The sequence below is a fragment of the Carassius auratus genome, chromosome 15, assembly GCF_003368295.1.
Source record: "Carassius auratus strain Wakin chromosome 15, ASM336829v1, whole genome shotgun sequence".
In the NCBI taxonomy this organism is placed as follows: Eukaryota; Metazoa; Chordata; class Actinopteri; order Cypriniformes; family Cyprinidae; genus Carassius; species Carassius auratus.
In genome coordinates this window covers 14,020,821-14,039,848 of record NC_039257.1, presented here as the reverse complement: position 1 = coordinate 14,039,848, position 19,028 = coordinate 14,020,821, and the positions used below count along the sequence as shown (strand labels likewise).

Genomic DNA, 19,028 nt, shown 5'->3' with positions numbered 1-19,028 from the left:
TGCTATCTATTTTTAGATCTAGCAGTCAGAACTCAAATAAAAATAGTTTTATCCTAACATTGAAAATAATAATTTATGTAAAGTGATATGTTTTTTCACCCGTAGATTTTTATTCCCAAACTTATATTAAATGAGAACACTAACAGGTCAAGTAAATTACGATGTAATTTGGTGCATAGACTGTTTTTAGGAGAATGCTCCTCAGTAGAGTTAGTTTTTCTCTCTAACAAACATGATAGGGACATAAAATAGCTTTCATGAGGTAAATGCTATTTGACATTGTTCACAAGCTGTTTTATTGACATCTTTTCAGACTGAAACGTGTGAAACAGATTATGGTACGGTTTACATACCTTCTGATGTTCATTCATTTTTTTTCATGCTATAACTAGTAGTAAAGAATACTATGTGTTGCCACATTAAAGGGCATCAAAATGACATTTAGTACTTGAATTTCATGATAAAATGGACAGAATCTGAGTTGAGACTTTTTCATATAAATAAAGCACAAAGCTTATTGTTTTGATCACGCATCAATTGAAAACAGAGGAAATTATAGGTTTTGGAACTTAAGAATAAACATCAGTTCATCAATATAAAGGTGGAGTAAAATCAATTATTTGATATTGTCAGCCCATCCCTAGTAAAAAAAAAAAAAAAGTTAGTCAATGCTGACTGATGCTGCTACTCTGCCTAACATTTTACATGAACTGTCCCTTTAAATAATCTCTTAAGATTTTGGATAGTGTATATATGTATAGAATCGGATGGTGTTTATCAACATAGGTTCCAGTTATTGGCATGTAATGACTTAAGTCTTTACAGTGTATTGTGTTATTGCGCAGGTGTATCACATTGGGGGAGGATGCTGGGACTTGTACCTATAGATCCCTATTTACATCTCAAAACATTCTATAAACATTGAAATAAACTTGCAGCAGACACATTTATGACCTCCAAACAGTGTATTAAAAAATCAAGCAAAGCTATACCGCATTTTGATGCTGTATTTAACAATGGTAAATAATGCCTGTCCACCACTTACAGCTCCAAAACCTGGGCATAAACCCAGCGAACATTGGGTTTAGCACCCTGACGATGGAGTCGGATAAGTTCATCTGCATCCGGGAGAAGGTGGGCGAACAGGCGCAGGTGGTGATCATCGACATGAGTGATCCTAATACGCCCATCCGCAGACCCATCTCTGCAGACAGTGCCATCATGAACCCAGCCAGCAAAGTCATTGCTCTTAAAGGTAAGACATGGGGACATTAGACATGTGAAAAGTGGGGGGAAACATTAAGGCATAGATTTTTGAAGTGTAATGATAATATTTGGCATGAATATAGAAATTTCCATGAGGATGAGTGTTCCTGCAACCCCCTCCCACCCCCTCAATATATAACATGACTACAATATCTTTAGCTGACTGTGTTTCCATCGAGACAGTTTAATGTAACAATGTATGACTTTTGTGATGTCAAATGACATAATTATTATTATTATTACAAGTTTATGTTCATATTCCCAGCCATCTCTGTCTCGTTACGTAATAAAGCTTCTTGCTGTAATATTTGGGTTAAGAATAGCTTTTAAAATGCTCATTGGAAATGTCTTGCCGTCATAAATGCTTTGTCTGTTCTTGCTTGTTTTTGTTCTTTTTTATTTTTGTTTCTTACTGCTTTCTTATGTTTGCAGACGGTGAGTTCAATTTCATCTATCCTGAGTTGTTGGATTTGAATTGTGAAATGTGGGGTCAATCTGAATGCCTTTGTTGAATGATAGGTTAGCCATGTAAGGAGGGGGTTGGGATCGTCTAACATGCATGTAACATGTTTTTTTTTTCTTGTTTAGTGTAAAATTAAATACATTTTGTTGTTAGATGAAAATACAAAATTCAGCTCTTTATTTGATTTCAGTTTTTGGTTTGGCACTTGGCAGTACACTGTTAATGCAATGCAAAGGTGTAATATGTCTGTAAACAGATAGATTCTAGATATATTTCACTCTGCAACTCAACTGTAAGAATGAGAAGGTGAATTATGACCTTGAAAGTAATGAGATTGATTGAATTTTGTCTTATTTTGCAGTGATGATTTGTATATGATTATAGTCATTTTGGAAATAAGCATTCAAGAGTTTGGGGTCAGTAGGATATATATATATATATATATATATATATATATATATATATATATATATATATATATATATATATATATATATATATATATATATATATATATAATTTTTCTTTTTTTTTTTTCTTTTCAGCATTTATGTTACTAACATGTTTCTTGAGCAGCAGATTAACATTAGAATGATTTCTGATACTGTAGACTGGAGCAATGATGATGAAAATTCAGCTTTGCATCACAGGAATAAATAAAATGTCAAAATACGTTACAATACGTAGAAAACAGCTATTTTAAATTCTTTACAGTTTTTATTGTATTTTAAATAAATAAATGCAGCATTGGTAAGTGTAAGAAACATCTTTGGAAAAACATCAAACTATTTTTGCTGACCCCAAACTTTGAATGGTAATGTATTTTTACTGAGTGCAGAAATGTATCATGTATGTTGTTTTAAACCCTTGAATTTCAATAAAATATGATTTTTTTTAGTTATATTCAGAATTGTTAGGCTTTTTCGCCCTCATTAAATTGTGGCATTGATTTTTTTTTTATTATATAAAATCAATTACTAACAGTGATTAACAGAAAGTAAATCAAATATACATTGACCCCCATAAATATTTGGACACTTAAAAAGTCAGAATCCTGTCACATTAGAGAAAATTATCAAATCGAGTGCAAACCAATCATAATTCAGCTTTTCTCAAAACTAATTTGTTTTTAATGGTTGTTTGAAATCTGCTTTCCACAGTATTAACTAACATTTGATAAATATAAAGTGTCCAAATACTTTTTCTTAATTTGATTTAAATTAACTGATTTGTTTTGTGCTTCTGCTAATTTTCTGTAATACATATGCTACTATTTTGTTTTTATCGCAGTGATTGTCATACATTAAGTGTGGCTTTAAGTGTCTCAATGCATTTTGGGGCCACTGTATTTTGATTAAAAAATAATAAATCTGCAGATTTTGCCAGTTGCAGTTTGCATTTTAGGCTAAAACTTTTAAACATGTTTATACATGTTTTAGCAAATTGTATTCCCACATACGGTAAGGTGATAATTAATGTGATTGCAGGTGAGAATAATAGTTTTTTTTAACTACATTAAACAGTCTGCATTGCATTTTTTGTAGTTCAGAGTAGAGATATATGAGTTCCTAACTAACTAATAATTGATAAGCTTGCTAGATTAAGAACTTCACTAAAAATTGTCCAACTAAATGCAGATTAAAACTCGGCTTGATGTTTGTAAATGTTTGCAGTGTTTGTCCAATAGCTGTTCCTTCTGCATTGTATCTGCTTTGTCATGTTGTCCATATCTTTGTTGTTTCTTTACACTTACGATTTAACATACCATTGTTAGCATTATGCTTGATGTCTGAATGCTAACTAATTTAAATCACACCATTCATGAACTAGACAAGAAAGAAAAATGTCGCTGTTTTATTCAAGTGACCTCTGTTCCTGAATTTCAGCGGCAAAAACCCTTCAGATTTTCAACATTGAAATGAAGAGCAAGATGAAGGCCCACACCATGACCGAGGACGTTACATTTTGGAAGTGGATCTCTCTCAATACCGTAGCACTTGTGACAGACAATGCGGTCTATCACTGGAGTATGGAAGGAGACTCGCAGCCCATCAAAGTCTTTGACCGGCATTCCAGTTTAGCAGGCTGCCAAATTATTAATTACCGCACTGACGCCAAACAGAAATGGCTGCTTCTGATTGGAATTTCTGCACAGGTACAAAGAACGATTTGATTTGCGATGTTTAATGCACAAAAAAAATTACCTGATCGTTTCTCATTAACCTGCATGTCACAGTTGTTGGTATTTTTCTGCTGAAATTCCATTTTTTTTCCTGTCAGCAAAACCGCGTTGTGGGCGCAATGCAACTTTACTCCGTGGATAGAAAGGTGTCGCAGCCGATCGAAGGCCATGCTGCTGGCTTTGCTCAGTTTAAAATGGAGGGGAATGCTGAGGAGTCCACACTTTTCTGCTTTGCTGTTCGGGGGCAAGCTGGAGGAAAGGTCTGGTTATTTAAAATTAAAAATTTAATGAACGTCCGTGTGGAAGAAAATAGTAATTATGTCTTTGCATTGAAACAGTTGTGAACTTAATGTCGCTTGTGTATTTTTTTGTCCCTGCTGTAGTTGCACATTATTGAGGTTGGAACACCTCCGTCAGGAAATCAACCCTTCCCAAAGAAAGCAGTCGACGTGTTTTTCCCACCAGAGGCACAGAACGATTTCCCGGTTGCAATGCAGGTATTCATAGTTTTGAATATTTAATGAATATTATTAAAATTTTTCTTGTGGAGGAGTTTAACCACAGAATTTTCATGACCATCAGAACAGAAAAACAGCTTTTTTTTTAAATATATAAGAATAAATTAAATAATGTATAATCTGAATAATAAATTAAATGTAATTAATTATAATTTATAATGATAATAAATTAAATGTTACTATAATTATATATTGGAGTGTGTGTGTGTGTATATATATATGTATGTATGTGTATATATATATGTATGTATATGTATGTGTGTGTGTGTGTGTTTTGAGAAATCGACCCTTATGACTGGTTTTGTGGTCCAGGGTCACATTTATTTAATACATTTTGGCTAGTGTTCCTCTAGCAATGTGCTATCAAGCGCAAGGTTGGGGGTTCGATTCCCCGGGAACACAAAAATTGATAGCTTGAATGCACTGTAAGTTGCTTTGGTTAAAAGTGTCTGCTAAATGCATAAATTTAATTAAATTTATCATTAATTTAATGTAGAAGACACTCTCTTGTCCTGTCTTCTTCTAGATAAGCTCCAAGCATGATGTTGTCTTTCTCATCACCAAATACGGCTACATCCACCTGTATGACCTTGAGATGGGCACCTGCATCTACATGAACCGGATCAGTGGAGAGACCATTTTTGTCACCGCTCCTCATGAAGCCACATCTGGCATTATTGGTGTGAACCGGAAGGGACAGGTACCGACCGCTTTACCTGCTGTCTTTGCAGACAGAAAGAAGAAAGTGGTGCATTGGCTTTGTTTTAGCTTGAACATTTAGGCTTGCTTGGTCAGCACATTTGAATAGAGCAGCTGAGCTTGTTCCAGACAGACACCAGGGGTTTGTTTCCTTATAGTTAGTCTGTGCAACTATTAAAGTCTGCTGTAACAGGATGCTATCAGTTGATGAATTATTTTGGAGCTCAGACCCAAGAGTGATTAAATATGCAGAGAGAGAGAGAGCACAGAAATATGATTCCTGCTCATTGTTACTCTTCGTTTGTTTCCCCCTCCTCATTAAATAAACCGCCCTTATCAAACCACAAAACTGTCAGTCCACTCTTGGGTGGGATGATATATTGAATGTTCATAGTGTATTTGTCTTGATTTAGCTGGCAATATAAAATGAAGCAACACAATTTACGATGTGTTTCCCATCCATCCATCCATCGGAAAAAATAGGTTATAGGATATAGGTTTTTGCCAGGAAAATAACCTTAAAGGCTGGCATGACGTTAATAATCAAACAAACAATCCTTTTCTCATGATTCATAAGTTAAGCAGTGTTTTAATAGCATTTCATACTGCTGTATGTGTTAGAGTTGATAAGTTTGAATCATTTCCATGAAAAGATTCAAAACGGAATTATTCAAAATTGCTCATTGCAGGTCATGTCATATTACTATATTATTTACATTTTTAAATGAAATGAAAGGTAGGTAATGTAAATGTAGGTGATGCTTTATATGTATTATTATATTGTTGAATATAATGAAAATGTGAAATATATAAGTTTCGTTAATTTGGCAAAAAAGAAAAGAAGAACACCTGGAAGTGGCTATATTTGTTTGAAATGTTTTTTCTATAAATCTGAAAATTCAGTTTTAGTGCAAATACAATATTGAGCTGCCAGTGTATGAATATTCATGAATTAATATATATATATATATATATATAATTTTTTTTTATTGTGGATATGGAAATATTAAGGAGTTTTCACTCTGCGTTAACCAAACCTGTAGAAAATATGAATATTATTTTGGTTTACAAATTTGATTATTTTTTCTTTTTTTCCCCTTTTTTATTATATATTTTTTATATATTATTTACTTAATTACCTATAATTACCTATAATTATCTAATCTAGCCTGTGAACCATAATGCATTAGGATGCTGTAGCTGAAGGAATCCCTGTAAATAACCGCGTTAGTTGACCTCTCGACACGTTTAGTGAGAACAGCGTGTGCCGCTCAGGAGGAGGTAGAGACAGCTGCTGTAATCCTCTTACTGTTATGGTGCGTGTGTTCACTCTGCTTCACTCACTGACTGATCATCGGCTCTGTCACAGACTTGTGCCCTGCTGCATACTTGAATAAGTGTATAATGGGATACCGGCCCATTCATTTATGTATTACCCTGAGGGTCGCTTTAGGTGCTTCATGGGGCCAGATCAGCATCATTTGGAGCCAATCAGTGCATTATTAGGGACTTATGAATAGAGATAAGCCAGATTTAGCACTAATGTGGAAATGGAGCAGATTATGGGTTGGTACACAGAGATTTATTTTTTTGAGAAAGACAAATGAACTTCACAACAAGCATTACTGATGCTAAAAGCAGTTATTTTTATATATATAAAAAAAGAAATGATGAATCCCAAAGTGTAATTCTGTTTATTTTGTAGCATGAATTATGCTGTTAGTGTCTACATTCTGTGTCTGACACTATCATTGTTTCTCAGGTGCTTTCTGTGTGCGTGGAGGAAGAAAACATCATCCCTTACATCACTAACGTGCTGCAGAACCCTGATCTGGCCCTCAGGATGGCCGTCCGCAATAACTTGGCAGGTGCCGAGGAGCTCTTCGCCCGCAAATTCAACAACCTATTTGCTGGTGGCAACTACTCTGAAGCTGCCAAAGTGGCTGCCAATGCACCAAAGGTACAGCAGACTGCGGCACATGACCTGGCGCCTTATTAGTCATTGTCAGGCAAATGTTGGGGTTTCTGATTGGCTGTTGGCTTCTTGCAGGGCATCTTGCGCACCCCAGACACCATCCGTCGGTTCCAGAGTGTTCCTGCCCAGCCCGGTCAGACGTCTCCTCTGCTGCAGTACTTTGGGATTCTGCTGGATCAGGGCCAGCTGAACAAGTTTGAGTCATTGGAGCTTTGCAGGCCCGTCCTGCAGCAAGGCCGCAAACAGCTCCTGGAGAAATGGCTAAAGGAAGACAAGGTATATCCTCTTCTGAATAAATATGTGACCCAAAGTTGAATTAAATTCAAATGAATTTATTGGCAGTTGGCGATTAACAAAGCATCAATATAACACAAGCGATAGATTTTGTAAAGCCATGTAAACTTCAAAATTATAATATTGTGTTTTTCATGCATAAAAAAAAGGAAATGAACTGAGATGCACAGATTGCAATTTTCCAGGCCGAATCAGATTTCAGTTTTTTTTTTGTTTGCTGATACCGATTTTCGACAATTCTGGTTTTCTATGAAGAACTATAATTGACAGCATATACAAATCAAAATCTATACTTTTTTTCAATGCTTAAAAAGAAATTACGTAATAAAAGACATTATTAAATGTTGCAATTCCCCAACTCTGGACTAAGTTGCAGATGTTCTCTCACTTTAACAACTATTAAAATAAAGTGCTCTGTGACTGGAAAGCGGAAGAAATAAAACCACCGGTAGAGTCATTTAGTCATTCGTTCAACTGATTCATTCAAACAGCTGATTCATTCAGAAACGAGGCCAGTGACTGTCTTTATTGAATGGGTTACTGAATCATTGACTTTACTCAATTTGTGAAATTTTTTTTATCATTCGCTATTTACACGGAATGCAATAAAATCTTAGACGTTCTCTTGAAAAGCTTCAGTGCTTCCGTAGTTATTTTTCTTTATTGACATTTTAATCAGACTTCTTGTCCGATCGGGGAAGTAAAATTCTCTCTGGCTTGCTCTTTTAAAAAATCTGCTTGTCCCAAACTAGCGTAAATCGAGCCCTGTGATTCCTCCACAGTTTACTTGGGCCCTACACATATTACAGATTGCAAACTTTGTGTCTTCTTCACTCACAGAAGAACTTCCATGCCAATGACAAGCAGATGTGAGCATAAGTGACTGGTCCAGGCCTATCATGGAGAAATTCTGGTCCCTGGCCGGTTGATCAGTGCATATCTAGAAATTAATACAATTATGGAAAAGCCATGGAAATTGCTTTGAAGAATTGACATTTTCTAGCTATGCTGTGTGGTAAAATATTTAACCTGTTGAATATTTATTTGTTTTGAGTAAAAGTGACGCCTTTTTTAATTTCTTTTTTTAGGGATTAGTTCACCAAAAAATGAAAATTGTGTCATGTACTAACCCTCATGTTGTTCTGTGGGACATAAAATTAAATATTTTGATGAATGTTGATAGCCAAACAGTTTTGATTCCTGTTGACTTCCATTATATAAATAAAAATCTTATGTTAATTAAGTGTACCCGAAATTGTTTCAGTCGTAAAGCTTTGGATTAGAAAAATATGAGAGTAAAAATTCTGATAGGTTTTAATTTTTTGCTGGACTGTCACTTTAACAAAGCACATAGGCTGATTCATTAGCTAATCAGTCTTAATCTAAATTATTTGTAATATCGTATTCTTTTATCAAAAACAACTGGAAAGGTCATAGAAATTAATTTGTCAAAGTGTGGAACCCTCTTATATCTTTCCGACTAATGTAAATTTTGTTATTCAGTATTATGTTACATAATGAAAATCATCTGTTTTTGGTTCCTACAGCTGGAGTGCTCTGAAGAGTTGGGTGATCTGGTGAAGTCTGTGGATCCAACTCTTGCTCTTAGTGTTTATCTAAGGGCCAACGTTCCTAACAAAGTGATCCAGTGTTTCGCAGAGACCGGGCAGTTCCAGAAGATTGTACTGTATGCCAAAAAGGTGAGTTTAAATGTGTTTCCTGGAACTAAACATGTCAGTATTCGGTAATGTGATGGGGCACTTCAAATACAGTGAAATAAACAAGCAGGTGTTAGAAGCGCATGATTAAAGTTCTGGATGAAAGCACACTTTCACTCTCTGACAGCAGATGGCGCTAAACAGCAGAAATGCAGCCGTTACCCTGAAAACCCCATAAATAAAGCAGCTGTACTACTTTCTATTTCTGAAACGTGCTTAAATTATTTAAACATCATTCAGATTTGTGTATGCGATATTGCGTTCATCACAGCACCAAATACTTAAATATTTAAACTTAATATGCTATTTATTTTCAAACTTTTTTACATTTTAATCTGGACTTTCAACATGCCCTTGATATTGTTTGAAAGTGTTTTGATTTCTTTATTGTTCCGTCACACTTTATATTAGGGCTTCATTAGTTGACGTTAGTTATTCATTAGTTAACAAACTGCCAATGAAAGGTTCTTCTGAACATTGGTTAATCTAAGGTAATTCCAATATTTAATAACATGTTGTTAAAATTTGCAAACTAAGTGCAATGGTGCTATTTAATGAGCTAACATGAACTAAGAGGTTTTTTTTTTAAACAAAGAATTATAACTTCTGTAACAAATGTAGCTATTGCTCATTGTGAATGTTAATGCATTTACTAAGGTTAATTAATGAGATCTTTATTGTAAAGTGATACTTATTGGTCTTTAGAATTATATCTTTAATCCGTGTCAAATATTTTACTTTGTTTTTTTATGTATTGCATTATTATATTTAAATGTTCAGTAATTTTTGTTCTAAGAAACAGGTAATAAACCTGTTATACTGTATTGACAACCCTTTTTTTTGCTACTAAAATTCAATATCATGATGATAAAAGTATTAGCAATTAATTGCAGCATGAAAATTTAATACTGACATACCCCTACCGGACTCTAAATTTCACACTGCTCTGTAAGCTGCTCTGTTTGTGTGAGAGATTTAATATTTGAGCTCCATCCTCTAATGCGTGGCCATCTGTGTGCAGGTTGGCTACACTCCAGACTGGATCTTCCTGTTGAGGAACGTCATGCGGATCAGTCCAGAACAAGGCCTGCAGTTCTCCCAAATGCTCGTTCAGGATGAGGAACCTCTGGCTGACATCACTCAGGTCTAATAGCATTTTGTATTTCCTCAGTTGTATATCTTGTATTTCTTGTACTGTATACAAATTTGGACTGGATGTAAGCATTTCTGATGATAAAGTAGGTGAAGTTTTAATAACAATTTTTTTTGCTTATTCTACAGATTGTGGATGTGTTTATGGAGTATAACCTGATCCAGCAGTGCACTTCTTTTCTGTTGGATGCCCTGAAGAACAACCGCCCCACTGAAGGTCCTTTGCAGACTCGTCTGTTGGAGATGAACTTGATGCATGCCCCACAGGTGCTCACTACAAACATCAGCACCACGCACCTCACTTACTTTCCTATTTTGCAAAGTTTTGTATAATGCCATGGTATTTCTTGCCCTGTTTAGGTTGCAGATGCCATCCTGGGGAACCAGATGTTCACCCACTATGACCGGGCCCATGTGGCTCAGCTGTGTGAGAAGGCAGGTCTTCTACAGAGAGCTCTGGAGCACTACACTGACCTGTATGACATCAAACGGGCCGTGGTCCACACCCATCTGCTCAATCCAGAGGTATGTCCCACAATTTGCTTCGACTTTTGCACCCAATGTTACTGTATCATTAATTTGCCTTTATTTGAATGGAATAAGACTCTTAAATGTTGATAGTTGTGTTGATGGCCGTCAGTGTTTTGGTGCTTCTTCTCTGATTGATGTGGTAATATGTTGTGCTCTGGTCGCAGTGGCTGGTGAACTTCTTCGGTGCTCTGTCGGTGGAGGACTCTCTGGAGTGTCTGAGAGCCATGCTTTCTGCTAACATCAGGCAGAACCTCCAGATCTGCGTCCAGGTGGCCTCCAAGTATCACGAGCAGCTCTCCACCCAGTCGCTCACAGAGCTCTTTGAGTCCTTCAAGAGCTTTGAGGGTAAGAATGCTGAAACACTTTCAATGCACTGTAACCGGTTTTCCTGAAATTAGGGCAGGACAATGTAGCTTAAAGGGATACATCACCTTCAGCTGCTCCTCTTTGACTTGAATAGTTTTTTTTCCCCATTCTATGGAACTCAGTGGGGACCGGCAACAGAAGATGAACTATCCCTTTAGATTAGTTTTGTTTTAACCACATTCATTGTGTACCTCCATATTTGTATATTTGGTCTGACTTGTCCAAGTAATTTTAATAACAGTGCATTACTGTATTTACATTAAAGTGCTAGAGTTGTTCCGATACTGATGCTAGTATCGGAAATATCACCGATACCACAACAAATTCTGGCATCGGCGAGTACATGAACCCATATACCGATCCGATACCATTTTCTTAAACAAGACCTAGTTATTACCGCTAGCTTTGCCTAACCGCTGCACGGTTCTTCTTCGCTGCTCAGAATGCGAAGCGAAGAAGAAATGAAAACGCGTTAGCAGTATGTCCACTGTTTAGCAGTATTTCATACTGGACCAACCAGACAGTAAAACGGCGACTAGGGATGCCACAAGTACTGGCACTTCACTACCAAGTCGGTGCTGAAAATTAAAAAATGTGATTATACCAGCGTCTCTGTAGTAACGGTAGTAAGTTACAGACTCCCGAGTATATTTGGTACCAGCAGCTGCGTTCAGTCGCTTCCGTGATAGTCTAAGCGCAGGGCTCCTTTAATATTCGCAGAGTGTCTGTGAATATTAAACTGCAAAATAATATTTAAATATTACTCCTGCAAATTCTACATCTCTGTGGGTGACGGGCGCAGATGTGTGGGAGCTCGCTGTTTTGCAGCCTCTGCCATGTGTCACTATGTGAGGACAGGAACGCATAAACCGTCACTTCATGAGAATTTACCGTTTCATTTCAGAAAACAGTTATATCATAAACACAGACAAGACACTCAAAGATCTTCATGGCAGCCCATCAAAATAAATGTTCGGTTTAACGTGGGTAAATTGACAATATATTAAGCTACTGTTATAGCTTACAGTAGATTTAGCTATGTCTATATGTAGTAATAATAATACCAGTGTTGTAGTCGAGACCAGCTCATTCGAGTCCGAGTCCAGATCGAGTCCAGAGAGGGTCGAGTCCGAGTCAAGACCGAGTTCAGAAAGGGTCGAGTCCGAGTCAAGACCGAGTTCAGAAAGGGTCGAGTCCGAGTCAAGACCGAGACCAGAGAGATTGGGTCTGAGACAAGACCTAAAGAAATCTTCAAGAGTATGTCAAATGTTTGGTGGAAACAATAAAGGTTAAAAGGGCCACATAGTATGTGGTGTAAAGGTAATTTTATTAGTATTATGAAGTGTTACTTGTCAATATTAAGTGCTCATTTTCACATAACACCGTTGTACCACTATACACATCCATATAACCTTTCTAGTACACATAATATTACTGTACCACTATACCTGTAAATGTTCAACTGTAACAGCTTTTACATAACTTTTAACCTTGAAGCTTAACTAATCACTGCTAATATCCTTACAATGTCTTGGATTATGTGCACTTTAGATGTTGTGAAGATTACAGATGGGCATAATTACTTTTCAAAAAAATAAGTGAGGAGACCATCCTGCTACCCAACCAAGCACGATGTGGTCTCATGATCAATCCACCCCAACTAAAAACACTCTCTACTGGTGCAGAGGAAGCGGGGACTGACAACAGTTACCATTTCATCACTTTCTGTAACAGCAACGGATAATCTAATGCTAATTTCACTGGATGGTGCGTTTTAATGCAGGGTAAAATACACACTAGTCGAAGTTTTTTTAGTTACGGAGGGCATACACACAAAGTGTGTATGTGCCAGGGGAAGAAAGCTGGATCAAATGCCATATAAATTCAATGCATTCTGTCAGACATTTTTGGGGGGGAGATGTTTAGTGTTGAGACAGTTAGTCTGTGTCTGTATTCATTATATAGTTTAATTAAACAATATTTGTTTTTTTTCTGTGACCATTTTGTCCTACTTTGTAAAAATAACACAGTTGAGAGAAATAATGTAGCAATGTGGCTTTCTGGAAAGCGGGATCACTACAGGCGGATGGCAGGAGGGTAACTTAAGGCCGGTGACTGGCTGCGTGGCATCTCTACTGCGTGCCAGAAGCGTGGTGGCTGCTTTGCGTTTTCTGTGTCTTTACACACCAGAAGCGTGCCTGCACGCGGCGCTTGGCGCGCTGCTGCGGCTGTAGGTGACATAGAGGGAGGCCGCCGAAAAACCAGGATCTTGTCTTCATGACAACAATATCAACTTTTTTTTTTTTTTTTTTTACACACCTACTGACAGGACACCGTCAACAGTATTGACGGCAAAATAGAGTATGTTTGACAGGTGCAATATTTGACAATCGATCATTATTAATTTATTTTTAAAATTACATTTATATCTGAATTTATGTCAACCTATAGACTTTCAAATATCTAAATGTCATGAATTAACATGTATTTGTGTACAAAATGACATATAAACATATTTTCCTAGTATATTTTGCCTGGAAACGCTTCCAACATGCACGCGTGTGGCGTGAAAAATAGGCGCCGGTTCTATTTCTAGCATGCACGGGTTTTCCGCACGTCTCACGCAGGCAGTCTGCAAGATCTAACCTGTTAACATGTGAGCCGAATTAAAAACAGACACGCCACGCATTGTGTTGCTGGCCTAACGTCTCACGACAAAAGAAAATCACCAGTCATTGGATGTGTCAATCATACATCAATTTAAATAAACATTAACATACAGTAGAATAATCATGAAATATTTTGATTGGGACTCGAGTGGACTCGGGCATAAGTCCGATTCCTAATATGTTCGAGTCCGAGTCAATACCGAGTCAAAATGCACACGAGTCCATGACAAGACCGAGACCATTAAAATACGGTCTCGAGACCGAGTCCAAGACCGAGTCCGAGTCTCGAGTACTCAACACTGAATAATACGTCTCTATTAATAATAATAATTATGCCTAGACGGTTGCTTGTTTTTTGCTTGTTTTATGTAAAGAGATTATCTGATTAATATATCATTTTTTATATTCCTAAACTTATTTGTTGCATTTTTCTATGCTTCGGTATCGGGAAGAGAAAAAGGATATCTGAACAACTCTATAAAGCGCCACATGGTCACTTACCTGAAAAAAAGTTCAAACTAGGGATGCATCTATACCACTTTTTTTCCCAGAACGAGTCTTTCAGTGCTTTAATTTTTTGGTACTCCCAGATACGATACCTTTTATTTGCATTTGTAATTTAAAAAAAATATTGGATACCCTATAATTTTAGTTTGTTTTATATTTACAATTTAGTTTTAATCCAGATGATGCATGTGCTAAGGGAGCAAACAGAAGTCAAGATCAAGCAACAGAAGTGCACACTCTCTTTCTCTTTAACAACCAATAACTCTAGTAACTTGTTTTTTTGCATTCGTTTACTCACTTGCTTTTTTTGACGCATCTGATGAACTGTAAATTTTCCAGTGATGTCTGTCAGAAAGGGATATTCCGTTCTACTCTCAGTTTGTTCTGTTGTTAGTGATGCTTTATCTGGACACAGCTCTGTTCACACGCTGTGTGGTATCAGTTAATTTTTACCAATATGAGTACTGGAGTGCAATATCAGGCCTGATACCAATATAGTTTAATACAGTTGTTTTAAATTGGTTACTTGATTTCCGTTTGAACTAAATGATGGAAATGAATCCGATCTCACGAGCATGTGTGTTCGGTTGTCCTGCAGGTCTATTCTACTTCCTGGGCTCCATTGTAAACTTCAGCCAGGATCCAGAGGTTCACTTCAAATATATCCAGGCTGCTTGTAAAACTGGTCAGATCAAAGAAGTGGAGAGAATCTGCAGAGAGAGCAACTGTTACGATCCTGATCGTGTGAAGAATTTCCTCAAGGTATGACTCCTGAAGGGCTCTTGAATTTGTTTAGGCTTTTAATAAGCATCTTGAAATGAAGTTAATTGTGCCCTTAAGAACAGTATATCTTGTCTTTAACAGGAAGCCAAACTGACCGACCAGCTGCCCCTCATCATTGTGTGTGACCGCTTTGACTTTGTCCATGACCTTGTGCTCTACTTATACCGCAACAACCTCCAGAAGTACATCGAGATCTATGTTCAGAAGGTACTCGAGACATGATTGCAGCGACTCTTGTGATTGTCACGTGATCTCCTCGGCTCTCGGTGTGGTGTTTCTGTGGCAGTGGCTGATTGAGCGATTAACTGGTTTTGTCAGGTGAACCCCAGCCGTTTACCCGTGGTGATTGGAGGCCTGCTGGATGTGGACTGCTCTGAAGACGTCATTAAGAACCTCATTCTGGTGGTCAGGGGCCAGTTCTCTACTGATGAGCTTGTGGCCGAGGTGGAGAAAAGAAACAGGTGTGTTCTGTTGGCCAGTATTACTCCGCTAAACTGAGTCATGCTGTAGTTTTAATTGTACTAAATAAGTAAAATATTTAACACTGTTCATGTTAATATAGAAAGTGTTTTATTGCTGTGATCCATTGACAAGTAACAGTTCACACCGTTTAGACTTGATACATAATATTTAAGAAATGATTAATAAATATGAATCAAATCATAATATTAGGATGTTCATCAGCTTAAGAATGAACACTTTTAGATGGTGGTCTAAATGTATAAATCTGCTAAATCAGGCACAGTTACACACAATTCAAATATTGCCAAATTTCTATAATCATATTGGCCAGTAATAGTGTTTTATATTGTTGTGGGCTGATTTGACTAAAATTAGTCTGGTTCTGGTTTGCATTGGTCTAAAATTGACTATTTTGATCTCTTTGACAGACTGAAGCTGCTTCTGCCGTGGTTGGAGGCCCGTATCCACGAGGGCTGTGAGGAACCTGCTACCCATAATGCCCTGGCTAAGATCTACATTGACAGCAACAACAACCCTGAGCGCTTCCTCCGAGAGAACCCCTACTATGACAGCCGTGTGGTGGGCAAGTACTGCGAGAAGAGGGATCCTCATCTGGCCTGTGTGGCTTATGAGAGAGGACAGTGTGACCAAGAGCTCATCCATGTAAGGAACAGGGGTGCAGAATATTTGAAGAGATTTTTTTGAGTGTTTATTGATAAAGCCAGTTCCTAAAATGGAGGGAAATTGCTATTTTGCTTTTCTTTGACCTTTACAGGTTTGCAATGAGAACTCGCTCTTCAAGAGTCTGTCCCGATACCTTGTGCGTCGTAAGGACCCCGAGCTGTGGGCTAGTGTGCTTCTGGAAAGCAACCCTTACAGGCGACCCCTAATCGACCAGGTGCAAATTAGAAGATATCATAAAAGTCAATATGAAGATTTATTTGCAGCCCATTTTAGTTTCTTCATTTTACATCTCCCAGCAGAATGGCATAACTTTGAAAAAAAATCAATTGATAATTGGAGTTACATACTAGAATGTAACCAAATGGTTGAAGGGGAGGAGCTTCACAATTGGTTAATGGTGATGTCATCAGAAAAGGAACATTGTTCCAACCTGTTGTTTTGAAGGCTAGATATACCATGCCAATGCTTTAGGAAAGAAAATCGGGCAATTTCATGTTGACTTCAAGTAGGTTGATGAGTTATATTATGAAAAAGTGCTTCAAAACTTTAGAATTAAATACAGCTTATGTTCCCGCCCACCACAGGTTGTTCAAACTGCCCTTTCTGAGACCCAGGACCCCGAGGAAGTGTCCGTTACTGTCAAAGCGTTCATGACTGCTGACCTACCCAATGAACTCATTGAACTTCTAGAGAAGATTGTTTTGGACAACTCCGTTTTCAGCGAACACCGGTAATTTCATCCAAGCTGTGACGGAACATAATTTCCATAAATGAATTTAGGTTGTTAAACCTTTGCTTTTCCATTATTCGTGTCCCAGGAACCTGCAGAACCTCCTGATCCTGACGGCCATCAAAGCTGACCGCACTCGTGTCATGGAGTACATCAACCGCCTCGACAACTATGACGCCCCAGACATCGCTAACATCGCCATTAGCAATGAGCTCTTCGAGGAGGCTTTTGCGATCTTCAGGAAGTTTGATGTGAACACGTCAGCAGTGCAGGTGAATCTTATCTCTCAAATATCATCTTAATATATTCTATATATGTTATGTATAACATGTTTCTTGCCCTTAGTTTATTTTTCCTGTTTTTGCGATCTCAAATAATTAGTTGTCTTTCTTGACTGTAGGTTCTTATTGAGCACATTGGAAATCTTGACCGGGCCTATGAGTTTGCGGAGCGCTGTAATGAACCGGCTGTGTGGAGTCAGCTGGCTAAAGCACAGCTGCAGAAGGGGCTGGTGAAAGAGGCCATCGACTCTTACATCAAAGCTGACGACCCCTCGGCCTACATGGAAGTGGGACAAGCTGCAGCCCAAAGCGGTAAGAACCAATAAAAAGTGGCTGGTTCTTGACTAAATCCAAAACGTTCCAAGTTGAGATGTTCTTAAATATGGGAAATGGTCTAGAAGTGAGATTATCGTTGTCTTCTCCTCAGGAAACTGGGAGGATCTGGTCAAGTTTCTGCAGATGGCTCGTAAGAAGGCCCGTGAATCGTATGTAGAGACCGAGCTGATCTTTGCCCTGGCCAAGACTAACCGTCTGGCTGAACTGGAGGAGTTTATCAATGGACCAAACAACGCACACATTCAACAAGTATGAGTCTCCTACTTTGGCTAAATGTATTACACTGCTGGATTAGAAATTAATGGGCCAAAATTTGCTACCGAAAATACAGATTTTCAAGAAAAAAGAAAATAGATGACAATTCTTTAAATTTTCATAAATGTATTTTTGTCAGTTTCAATATTTGCTGTATTTGGATATATTTAGATGTAAAATAAACTTATAAACTTTAGTATTTTACATAAACTGAAAATTTGGAAAATTAAATACAAAAAAGTTTAATTAAATCAGTTATAAGCTATTAAATAATTCCATTTAGTTAAAAATTGACAAATTCCTGCAGTGTTTTTTTGTAAATGTCTGATCGATTAATGTCTGAACTTATGTTGCTTTTTTCTGTCTAGGTTGGTGACCGATGCTATGATGAGAAGATGTACGAGGCAGCTAAACTACTTTATAACAATGTATCCAACTTCGGCCGTCTGGCCTCCACTCTTGTGCATCTTGGCGAGTATCAGGCTGCTGTCGATGGGGCCCGCAAAGCCAACAGCACAAGGACCTGGAAAGAGGTCTGGTTATACATTCTTGTTCTTTTCTTTAGTTGCAGAAACCATTTTAAGTTGCAGATTAAATGGTGTTTATGTGAATGGCTTTGATCCCATTTGTTTTGCCTCTATATATTCTGTTTACATTGGGATGTTGCCTGCTTGTAGGTTTGCTTTGCCTGTGTTGATGGGAAGGAGTTTCGTCTGGCTCAGATGTGTGGATTGCATATTGTCGTTCATGCTGATGAACTTGAGGAGCTCATCAACTACTACCAGGTGAGAATGATTTAATTTAATTTCGGTTTGATGACATTTTCATAGCCTGAGATATAAAGTGTTCCCACAGTCATGAAAAGTTGGGAAAATATCCATAATCCTTATAATTCTATAGTAAATTAAGATGTAATATTTAATATAGGGCTGTCACAATTCCTCGATTCAATTCGAGTACTCAATTAAAAAAGAAAAAAAACATTTGACTGCAATTTGCCTGAGTAGAATTGTGAAATTCACAGACGAAAATCCATGAAATGCATTATCAGACAGTTTTCCATGGCTGCCTGATATATTTAACCCATTTAAAAATCAAAGCTTAATGCTATTCGTGAATTCACATATGCTGCGATTCATTTAAATAGGTAAATGCAA

The 19,028-nt window shown here is 37.4% G+C and overlaps 1 protein-coding gene across 4 annotated transcripts in view; it reads left to right on the top strand.

The window, feature by feature from the left end:
• LOC113115183 (clathrin heavy chain 1-like) overlaps positions 1 to 19,028 on the top strand; it is a 30,482-nt gene that overhangs the window by 1,184 nt on the left and 10,270 nt on the right. For 2 of the 4 annotated variants that reach the window (XM_026282580.1, XM_026282578.1), the window contains exons 2-25: positions 1,048 to 1,255; positions 1,699 to 1,701; positions 3,616 to 3,884; positions 4,010 to 4,171; positions 4,295 to 4,408; positions 4,956 to 5,129; positions 6,891 to 7,088; positions 7,179 to 7,379; positions 8,945 to 9,097; positions 10,137 to 10,259; positions 10,397 to 10,534; positions 10,628 to 10,792; positions 10,963 to 11,143; positions 14,939 to 15,102; positions 15,205 to 15,330; positions 15,442 to 15,584; positions 16,014 to 16,248; positions 16,361 to 16,483; positions 16,854 to 16,999; positions 17,088 to 17,271; positions 17,400 to 17,592; positions 17,708 to 17,865; positions 18,240 to 18,404; positions 18,549 to 18,656. In XM_026282580.1, the coding sequence (XP_026138365.1) occupies positions 1,048 to 1,255; positions 1,699 to 1,701; positions 3,616 to 3,884; positions 4,010 to 4,171; positions 4,295 to 4,408; positions 4,956 to 5,129; positions 6,891 to 7,088; positions 7,179 to 7,379; positions 8,945 to 9,097; positions 10,137 to 10,259; positions 10,397 to 10,534; positions 10,628 to 10,792; positions 10,963 to 11,143; positions 14,939 to 15,102; positions 15,205 to 15,330; positions 15,442 to 15,584; positions 16,014 to 16,248; positions 16,361 to 16,483; positions 16,854 to 16,999; positions 17,088 to 17,271; positions 17,400 to 17,592; positions 17,708 to 17,865; positions 18,240 to 18,404; positions 18,549 to 18,656 (3,834 nt within the window). The remainder of the gene's footprint in view (positions 1 to 1,047; positions 1,256 to 1,698; positions 1,702 to 3,615; positions 3,885 to 4,009; positions 4,172 to 4,294; positions 4,409 to 4,955; positions 5,130 to 6,890; positions 7,089 to 7,178; positions 7,380 to 8,944; positions 9,098 to 10,136; positions 10,260 to 10,396; positions 10,535 to 10,627; positions 10,793 to 10,962; positions 11,144 to 14,938; positions 15,103 to 15,204; positions 15,331 to 15,441; positions 15,585 to 16,013; positions 16,249 to 16,360; positions 16,484 to 16,853; positions 17,000 to 17,087; positions 17,272 to 17,399; positions 17,593 to 17,707; positions 17,866 to 18,239; positions 18,405 to 18,548; positions 18,657 to 19,028) is intronic. The other 2 variants (XM_026282581.1, XM_026282579.1) reach the window with 1 other exon arrangement.